The sequence below is a fragment of the Lepisma saccharinum genome, chromosome 3 (assembly GCF_977018435.1).
Source record: "Lepisma saccharinum chromosome 3, izLepSacc3.1, whole genome shotgun sequence".
Classification (NCBI taxonomy): domain Eukaryota; kingdom Metazoa; phylum Arthropoda; class Insecta; order Zygentoma; family Lepismatidae; genus Lepisma; species Lepisma saccharinum.
The window spans coordinates 20,364,655-20,375,682 of record NC_139231.1 but is presented as its reverse complement, the minus strand read 5'-3'; the positions used below and the strand labels follow the sequence as shown (position 1 = coordinate 20,375,682).

General features: G+C 38.4%; 1 protein-coding gene across 1 annotated transcript in view; it reads right to left on the bottom strand.

The window, feature by feature from the left end:
• Mgtor (nuclear basket protein megator) overlaps window positions 1-11,028 on the bottom strand; it is a 362,060-nt gene that overhangs the window by 126,047 nt on the left and 224,985 nt on the right. The window contains exons 21-23 of the mRNA XM_083118344.1: window positions 9,407-9,585; window positions 3,433-3,546; window positions 1,674-1,804 (exon numbers count right to left, since the gene is read on the bottom strand). Of these exons, the coding sequence (XP_082974470.1) occupies window positions 1,674-1,804; window positions 3,433-3,546; window positions 9,407-9,585 (424 nt within the window). The remainder of the gene's footprint in view (window positions 1-1,673; window positions 1,805-3,432; window positions 3,547-9,406; window positions 9,586-11,028) is intronic.

The following is an 11,028-nucleotide window of genomic DNA, read 5'->3' as shown; positions in this document are numbered from 1 at the left end:
GAAAATGGTGGTCCATTATCACATGCAATGACACTAGCATATCCGTACCTTTCAAAACATTCTTTAAAACATTTTATTGTGTCCTCGCTAGACGTAGACTTAACTTCCCAAAGATCTATGAACCATGTGCACGAATGAAGTAACAATAAGCATGTGTGACCAGCAAAATGAAAGAAATCCAAATGAACTCTTTGAAATGGCTTTTCTGTTTGCCCCTAAGGTACATATTTATTTTTCGGATCATTGTTCTGAAGTGTTTGACACTGTTGACAGTTAATAACTTCTCTCTCCAAGTCATTATCAATTTGTAGCCACCAATACATAGATCTTGCTAATTGTTGTAATTTCCACAAGTCTACAGGGTGAGTCATAAGTCTCCATACAAATGGTGAAAAAGGTGACTAATGTTTATTTTTCCTTTTCAGGCAGGTGAACCAATGAAAAAGAGATGCCACTAACGAAGGAAGAACATCATTCTGTTGGCTGGGAGTGGTACCCTTCATCATTTAGCACGTACATTCAATGCAACCCACAGAACGTAGATAACCCATGACACCGTGGCACCTGTGTTACCCTCCTTTCATCTGCTGCTGTCTTTGGTCTTCCAGGCCTGCTTTTGTCAGCGACAGAACCTGTCCTTCTGAATTTCTTGATAAGTTTGGCCACGGTGTCATGGGTTATCTGCGTTCTGTGGATTGCATTGAATGTACGTGCTACATGACAGGTGGTACCATTCCCAGCCAACAGAATGATGTCAATCCGTTCTTCCTTCGTTAGTGTCATCTCTTTTTCATTGGTTCACCTGCCTGAAAAGGAAAAATAAACATTAGTCACAGTTTTCACCATTTGTATGACTCACCCTGTAGATGATTAATGTGCAATTTTTTCAAGACTGTATCATGCAATGATTGTCAAATGACTAACCTGTTTCCCCATATCAAACATTCTTTTTCAATCACTATTTTACATCTTCACCTGAAAAAATGTGCAAATGGTGAAGCTTAAAATCATAGGTAGATAAAAGCAAAGCCCATCTTTGAAGTCTACTGTTACCCGTAGAAGGAATTTTAGCTTTCTCCCCAAAAATATACTTCACAGAAAGAGAATCAATATGTACAGTAAAGGTTCTTCCATATAAGTATTTGTGAAATATCTTCACGCCTCGTTCAAACTGACAATAGTTCTTCTGAGCGTCAGTTAGTTAAGAGTTGGCATGTGGGGAGGACAATAGAGTACCTACTCAACAGAAACAGCAGTGGATTCCAGTCTAGAAAGCCTGCAATAATTAGGCTTGGCATGCTGACCATACACCAGAAAATGAAAGCCTTTGGTAGGTTTTCAAAATAAAATAAATACAAGAGTATGCCTTTGGAATATAATATTTTACGCCTCTACAAATAAAACGAAACTTTAGCAGACAGGACTGACTTTTCATGCCTGTAAACCTCTCAGGATGGATGTTTTAGAATTAGAGCTAGAAATTATTTATTCACGGGAGAGCCACATTTTCATTCGACACACCAAAAACAACAGAAGCACGGCAAGCACCAGTGCAGCAAGTTCCAATGAGCAAGGTGGCAGTGGCTTCAAAAAATTAACAGAGCAATAACAAAAAACAGTTTTGCAGGAAAGTGAGTATGTCAGTGCTCTACATCTAAGATTAATATACTTACGTGGTTGTACTCTGACTTGAAGAACTGGACTGACTAGTTGGCAAAACGGCTGCCATTCTTGTCTGAAGTGACATTGGGCGAATGCTGGCACATGGTGGCCGTGCAGGGGCGACTGTGGCTGAAGGTTGAACCTGAAAAACAAAGTTAGGAGCACTTTTCATAATACCTGAAATTTTAGACAGCACAATAAGATAATTTGCTTGGAAATATTGAAATGGACACATGCACAAGCATTCACACTTTACCTGAATGTCTGATGACATCAGCGGATTCCACAGACTATGTAACAGATCCATACAAGTTATCCTCCCTTTGCCACACTATTAACTTTTATTGATAATGACACTGCTGGTTTGTTAGTAAGCTTAAGTTCATATCTGAGGAAATACTCTGCTCACTGCATGAAGGGCAAAACAATGAGCCATGGCCTGGGAAAGGGTGTTCTTTATAAGTGTTCTTTCATCAATTTGATCTATTCATCACTCACTGTTCATCTTCATCGTTGGGATCAGCCGAATGTGGCAGAAAAACAACGTAAAAAAACAAAGAGACACATACTCCTAATTTATTTCATCCAATGTTTGATGGTGTCCCTCCAACAATTCACAAGATCCTATGAGACTGCTGGGAAAAGGTAGGGAGGGGGTTGGAGAACAATTCCTTGAATCAGAAAGCAATAGAAATAGGTTTCTTGTGAATTTTCTGCTTTTTAGGTGTGAAAAGATGAACGAACACTAGAGTTGGAAATGGTTGAAAAAAAAAATGGCTTTTTTGGAAAAGTACATTTTGCCTCCTATTTACATTACATTTGTGGCCGCGGTGGCTCAGTCGGTAACGCGTCTGACTACCATGCTAAAGGTCCCGGGTTCGATCCCCGGCCGGTTCAAATCCGGGAACTTTTCTAACGATGGAAGCGCCCCCGGCACCCACCCAGCATCGAATAACATGGGTACCTGGGGGAAACCCTGGGGGGTAAAGGCAGTCAGGGGCGTGATGCTGGGGGGTAAAGGTGGTCAGGGGCGTGATGCTGATCACATCACCCCCACTCATGACCGGATCAAGAAAGTGTGGGGCGTTACCCCCACACCCCCTATACGCCTTCATGGTGTGGTGCTATGCACAGGGGAGCACTTTACTTTTTTTTTACTTTTCTTATTTACATTACATTTATGTTTCTATAAGCAAAAATGATACAGAAATATTGGGAACATCCTGGAGAACAATGTAATTTATTTTCAAACAGTTGAAAAATCTACGAAAATATATGTGGTGGGCCTGCAGGTTGAAAATTGTACCTGAACCACTATGCAATATGTGTCCATTGGGATTGGCCAATGCCTGTCTCTTGACTGCTACATCATGTAATTTTTTTAGCTAGTTGTAAAATATGTTGTTACAAACCTGTAAACTCATAACAGTAACTTCAAGTGAAATAAGTTAGCTGTAATTTGTAAAAAGCCCCCAAAAAAAAGCCAAAATTTCACTTTTTTTTTAACAAAAAGGCCGGCTTTTTTACAACTCTAACAAACACATACCATATAGTGAGACTATGGCCTAACAGAATCAAACCTACCAACCCCTCCTACAATTCTTATTTTAATGACACATAATCCCTTCCCAATTTTTTCAGGTTTTATTTTCATTCACACATCATGTTGCATTCCAATGCATTTCATCCTTCATTCAGTTCCGCTGTAAATTTATCTAGACAATGAGTAAGTTCAACCACTTAATCAAAAAATGTTTACTGGAGCCCTACCTGTTGCTGCTTAGCAGATGTTGATGAAGGCCCTGCCATAGGTTTGATGTTTGCTGTGGGTGGCTCTATGCCAAGTTTTTCAACAGGGCCTGAACTGCTGGATGGTTTTAATCCCTACAGCAGAAAATAAATAAATATATCATTCTCAATTACGCAGAAAACTAAAACATTAAATCTATTCACTGAAATCACAATCTTAAACTCCCATATGTTACACTTTCCTGTAAGTTTTTTCAACTTGGTCCTCTGAAATATGTAAAATCGCCATTCCACTGTATTCCGTTCAGTGTGTATGTGTTTATATGAGTATATGCGTACATATGTCTGTATACATGTATCTGGGTGAACTTCTGCAAATATTATTTTTACTTGATTTATGCACTGTACAAAATTTGTACTGTATTCTTAGTGCAGTTATGTTTCCTCTCTTTCTTTCTTCTTCTGTAGTATTGTTATAATTGGTATTTATGAATTGTCATTACTCTATGTACACCTATTGTAATTGAAGCCAGGGATATTTTGATTATGAAATCCCCTGACATTTCCAGGTTTTCCAGTCCAAAAATGAAATTTTTCCAGACATGTTTATCATCATGATTTTTCTTTTGAACCTTGTGTTTTTCAATTAAATATATAATACATTAATTATTATGTATATTCACTTTTACAACATTTTTTTAAGCAAATTTCATTCTACACATGCAAGAACGAGAAAATTCGAAGAGTAAAATGTAAAATTATAATCAGCATCAAATGTATTGGGTGCTACAATCACTTGCATCTAGCCTTTAGGCTAAGGTAACAGAGGTACATTATTTCACCATAACAGATCTCCACAATATAAAAACAGCAGAAAAAGTTCATAAACCATACACAATTTTTCATTTTCTAGCGGACAGCATCTGGAGAAAATTTTGTTGCATATAGGAATTCTAAAGGAAATGCCAACAAGACTAAGGTCTATAAAATAATAAGACTATATACCTCATATTCACCAACCTTTCCGATAATTATCATATTGTCAATGTACTTTAGTTATCAATCAGATATCTGTAATGCAAGTTTTACTTTGATATTCTTTCTAACATCTAGTATTATAAAAGTGAAAATTCATTACAGAAATTAGAAGGGACAATCATTTTGAACAAGACCGAAAATCATAAGAACGAAATAAACAAGAAACAACCGATTCTTTTTGGGAATGAAATCGCAAGAACCAAATCCGGAAGTGAACAGCTTGAAATTAGAAGGGACAATCATTTTGAACAAGACCGAAAATCATAAGAACGAAATAAACAAGAAACAACCGATTCTTTTTTGGGAATGAAATCGCAAGAACCAAATCCAGAAATGGAAGTGAACAGATTGTTCATTTTGCAGACTCCAAAATGCAAGTAAATTCCAGATGATCTGCAACAGTTATTTCCCCGACAAGCCAAATTCCCCGACATTTCCCTGTTTTCCAGACACGTAACAACCCTGTCTGTTATAGGTGATAAATAAACAAATAAAAAAATAACAAATCTAGTGAATGAAATGGCAAGCAAAGGGTATCAAAGAAATTAACATGTTACTGTGTAGATGTTGCACCTAATGATGTACCACCTGGAAAATTGCATGCAATGTCTCTTCATGTCTCAAAATGAAACTACAAATAATAATAATACAGTCAACTCTCAATTCTACGACCTCGGGTATAACGACCCTCTCGAAGTAACGACCCTTTTCCCAGGAACCGTGAAAAATTTAGAAAAAATTAGAAAAATTTGGAAAAAAAAAGTTGAAAAATTGAAGGAAATCGGCCAAAAAATGCGTTGTTTTTCCTCCACTCATTCCCTTTACGAGCACTCTACCGCTCACAATTGGGTCTCAACTAAAAATAGACACCACCACACCATGCTTGAGTGATATCCAATAGCACTTGACCTCTGCCCTCCCCTCCCTCAAGCTCACCAACCCGACGGCTGCTACCCAACGCGCCAGGCTTGTTTTGCCACGCTTGCACGAGAAGAGAAGATCGAATGTGCTTGGATGTTATTTTAAATCGACTTGACTTGTTTCCTTGTCCTAAAAGCTGCTGAAAACTCGCGGGGTTGGGGGGGAGCAGCCCGAAATGACTGCTGGACTTGCAGCAGTCTTTGCCAATGTGTATGGCAGGTCAAGCTCTTTCATCGATAAATACACCACCTTGAGAGATAAGATCGCAGGAATGTTCGAAAATACAGATGCGTGGTGCCTGGAAGTCTGGCCCATATGTCCAGCTCTGACCTAGAGTTCAGCAGGATCCCGTGAATGAGCAACTCTCGGCCTTGTAGACAACTTCATTCAAAACGTGTTCTTTGTTCCCTGCAACACTTCATAAAAAAGCGAAACTGTTAGAGATAATCAAAACCATATAGGTGAACTAAAGATAGTCAACCCGCTTAATGCATTGTCATCCAGGTTTCCACAAAAGTTTACTTCGATCTTACGTGCATCATAACTCCCGTTTTCCACTTCATACGTTTTCCTAATTGTGTCGATGTCGTAATATCTACCAAAAAAGTGTTCCGTTGGCTGACTGACTTCTCCCTCTTTTCCTGTCAGCAAATGTCAGGGGGGGAGGTGTGATGCAGATTGTTTCAGCCACGATTTTCTTGCTGATGCAGGCTGATTACAGGCGATGGTAGAAAAGGAACCACCCCTCTTCCTTTCCTTTGACGTCTAAAATGGGGCAACCAGTTCTGGATATATTCTTGAGAACGAACAAAAACCATAGAACAAGTAAAAAAAAGTGACCCTCCCCCCTTTCCCGAGCTCATTCTCCGCAAGTGGTGTGCACGGCAATGTTGATATTTGCAGAATTCAGGTTATTTTTTTTTTATTTATTTTTTTAATGCTGTTGTCTGCATAGGAAATATTGCCCGTATTATTGTCTGTTGCATGGTAAAACGTAAAGCAAGGGTCATTTCTTTCTTCTTTACGCTGGCTGCTGTTAAAAGTTCAGTCTTCGACAGTTGCGTCATCTTTAAAATGCTGGGACTTTTCTCTTCCGCCACCTGTTGCTCGAACTTCCAGCCGGTCTCCTTGTTTTTACGATGCCAGTGTTGTGTCTAGCATCTGCAAAGCTCTTGCTTGCCGATAACAGCGATGACTCATCCAGCGGGAAGGAAAAAGTTATTGTTTTGAATCTCGCGAAGCTGTTTTGATTTGACGATAACGATCTTCAGAAAGGAAAACAAGAGTTAAAATAACTTCATGTTCTGCACCTTCTGATAAGCAAATCTGTAAATTTAAATTGCACCCGCTTTTCTTCAGAACCATTCATGTGGGAAAAAAAAAAGTGTTCAATGTAGGGAATGGTCGCTGAGACCGATTAAAAATACATTATTCAAGGGGAAAACGTTTGGAGGGGTGGGTGTTTGCAATGTGCCACCACTCGTAACCCCAGGGTATGTAGATCCGAATTGGCAACACACCGCTCCTTGCTCCCGCTGGTCAGTTGGGAGCACCAGTTCTCACCCAGGGGTCGGGATTAAGACGATCCACCCTTCCTCCAGGAAGGAAACCACCGAATTGCGACACGTGACAGTAAATAAAATTCCAAATACTTATAATTAAAATGTCCAAAATATTTAATCACGAATCGCGCACGTACATACTGATTCGTACAAGTTAAAAGTTATAATGTGTTGGGTCATGCACGCTCGCAGGCAGTGATAAGCAATTTATTTAACACGAGAGTCCGTGCACTGCCTTCACAGTTAATAGCAAGACCACAACTGCCTACCTCAAGCACGAGGTGCAGCATAACAGATTGTTCTAACTTACAATACAAACTCATAACATAAAATAACACAAGAAAAACTGATAATTTATACAACACTTCAATGTTAATTAGCGATAGTAAGCTAAAGTTCAGGTTGGCAACAATTAAAAATGCCAACGTGGAAGTTTCTACATCGCTAAGAACACGAAGCATGGTTCCCCCAATCCTAACATAAACAGCCAATAGGAATACGATATTTTATTGAAAACGAGGGAGAAATACTTTGCTATAATATTACAATGTTAAACTATATAGAAATAACTAAACTGATTTTATCAAATAAATCATATTTGCCCTTGCACATAAAAATTATTAAATAAAGATTTAGTTTATAACAAAGACAAATTACTTCACTCTTGTACATTGTTGAACAAAAATCGATATTAAGAAGAGATGTATTTAACTTGTGCTTGAAAAACAATGAAAACGTTGCATAATTATTTGGGATAATTATTAGCCTATATATTCTGAATAAATGTTGCAAAAATACGTGAATAATATTATAACATAAGATAAAACTTAAATATATACATGAATTATAAAAACAATTAAGTATAAATAATTTAATCCAAGTTCTTAACTTGAAAGTATACGAATAAGACAAATGCCAATATACAACTTAAATCTGCCTAACATGGCGGTCGTTACATGTTTGACATCGAGAATACTCCTAAATCCAACAATAAATTGTCGATTAACGTGAGAGTAAATAACGATCTCCCATTTTGATATGTGAAAATGCGCAGCAGTTTCATAAAGCTTGTTTTCAGTTCATTTTATGCTGATGGGCTAATCGGGACTAAATATACAGTTTAAAGTGAAATTCAATTCCAAACCCGAATGATTATCGTCTGCCACCCTGTTTAATGACGTGTCCTAGAATACGCATTGGGTGAAAATAGATCGCAAGTTGCATGTTTCCTTTTTCACGCTGGATTACAATGCAAGTCAAGGAAGGAGTTTGGACTGCTTCCTTGAATGAGGAAGGAGGGTGAATGAAGTTGGGTGAAGCAAAGAAAAGTGACTTTTTTTTACGATGTATTTTACACAGCCGAACCAGAACGAAAATTATAGCCCTGCCTTTATTTTTTTTTTTTTTTGTCTCGTACCTAGAGAGGTTGTGTTGTTTCTCCCAAGAGATCTAATCTTACCAGTTAATCTTGTAACAGACAAAAGCTCCAGTAAACCCGCATAAAATCCAACATTCATTCTGCCCGATTATCTCCCGACTTTTGCTGGCACCAGTCTGACTGGTGTCAAGATTCTTTGAGTTTCACTTGCAATAAGCGAGAGATTGTTTTCCTTTCCATTGGTCTCAATGGAAACGGGTTTCTCATGAACTAGAATTGTAAGAATGTCCTGGAAAAACAACGACTGTGCACAATTGAAACAAAGTAACATTATTTTAAATTCTCTTTTGTGAAAACTTTTTCATGTTCTATTTTCCTTCTTACAACACGCATCCTGTGCATAACAGGTTGTATAACTACCAGGATAAATGGTGTTACCATCTCCTAGGCATCTTTGTGTCCGTTTGAGCTCCCTTTAAGCTGAAAATTGGTGCAAATTCCAATAACGACCCCTTCGAAATAACGACCCTTTTCCTGGGAACTGTTAAAGGTCGTTGAATCGAGCGTTGACTGTAATAATAAATTTCATGGTCCCTCTTTGTGAACACACATATTACGAACTATTTAAGATCTGCATCCAAAGACACCCAAGATCTGACAATGTATCTGGTGGTGTTGGTGGTTTAATTCAAGCCACTCTTTCCATCACAGAAACCACTGGTTTCAGCCAATACTGACACATTGCTATCAGTTCAGGCTTACTAAGGTCACTTCAGATATAGCAAATATCTTGGCCGCTAGGCAAAAATATAACTGGAATTGGAGAAATGTTATATTGTACTAAAGTAAACTGTTTCAAGTCTCAACTCCAAGATGAGGAATGTACACAAAGTGATATCCACTCTGATAGTACATTAGAGAATAAAAGAGTATGAAAGCAATGAAATTCAGAAAGGTTCTTGGAAAAATTACATAAAAATTATAAAATACTGACACACTTATAACACATGAGAAGATAATCACATTATTAAAAAAAAAAAAATGCACTCAAAAGAAAAAAAAATAGTGGTCCTTCTTTAATGAAGTGGAAGTTTACCTGTTGTTTGTCCACATGTCTCTGCAGCAAATTCAAACGCTGAGTTAGAGATTCTATTTCTCGAACAAGTCTGTCTCTTTCCTGTCTAATTTCAAGCACTTCGGAATTTTCCTTTTCCAATCTTGAGATCTTCCCTTCAAACTGAGACTTCAAGGCAGCAAGTCTTACATTACCTTCCTCTGCAATAGATGCAAAGAAAATGGGGTTAGACATAAGAATTTACTGGGCAGAATTTCAAATGTGTTAAGATTGTACTTAACAAACATATACCAGGTGTGACTGTTAATAATTCTTAATTGATCCGAAAGAAAACAAGTGTATCTGGGGAGAAAGGTAACAAGTGCTTTATTCAAAGTATGCGCAATCGCTAGCCATATATTGTGCCCATCTGTCTGTCAAATTGTGGATGCCCTACCTGAAAAATCGTTCACGTTTTGAGGTGATCCAGTCAGCAAGCCATTGTTCAACATCTTCGTAATTGTTGAAGTGTTGCTGGGAAAGTGAGTGAGACATCGATGCAAACAAGCGGTAGTCTGAAGGGGCTAAGTCTGGTGAGTATGACGGGTGGGGCAAGTATTCCCAGCCAAGTGCAGAAATTGTGTTTCTAACGCCTTTCGATGTGTGTGATGAGGCGTTGTCGTGCTGCAAAATCACATTTCCGTGTCTTGTCGCCCAATCTGGATCTTTCCCATGGCATGACGACTATCAGATATGGTTTGGCGACCAACATCTAACTTCTCTGCCAGTTGTTGTTGCGTTTGCGTATAGTCTTCGTCCAACAGTGCTTGCAATTCGGCATCTTGGAATTTTTTTCAGCTGGCCCGGGCGATCTTTGTCTTTCAAGTCGAAATCACCACTTTTGAATCGTCGAAACCAACGCACACACGCATCTTACATTAGGACATTGTCACCGTATGTTTCCACAAGGATACGAAGGCTTTCACTTGCATTTTTCTTTTGATTGACCAAGAAAAGCACATGCTTCTTATTTGGGTTGCAGGTCAATATGTTTCCCACACAAACCCAATATCACGATCACTCGCACTCGTTTGCACATCGACGGCATTTTGACAGGTACTGTCCTGGCAACACACTGACGTAACAGTTGAGACTGTGCACCAACTCTTGCTTCCAGCACCATCCAGCAACGAAATTAAGAATTATTAACTGGCACACCTGGTAATAATCAGTGGAGATAGACTTCAACACTGAATACAACAAACGACAAGGATCAAGATCAAAGAAGAAAATGCAAAAGTTTATCACCATATCATTCAAAAGGAAATGATATCTCTATTCCCATGGTTCGTGCACTAATGTAATTTATTTATTTTAATTATATAGTTTCTAGCTGCTATAAAATGTACCTCGGGCAGATGAAAAGTTTAAACTTGAGTTATTTATATTTGCTATTCCACCTACGAGGGGCATACAATAAGTGTATGGCCTGACCCACTTCCGGTAGTGGTAAAGGGAAATTTCTTTCATCACTTTTCAACATAGTCCCATCTGAGTGCTAGACACGTACACCATCATTTTAATAACACTGAAATTCCAGTAGAATAAAATGTTCTGTCTTGCTCCTGTAACCAGCCTTCAACAACATACATGACATTAGAATC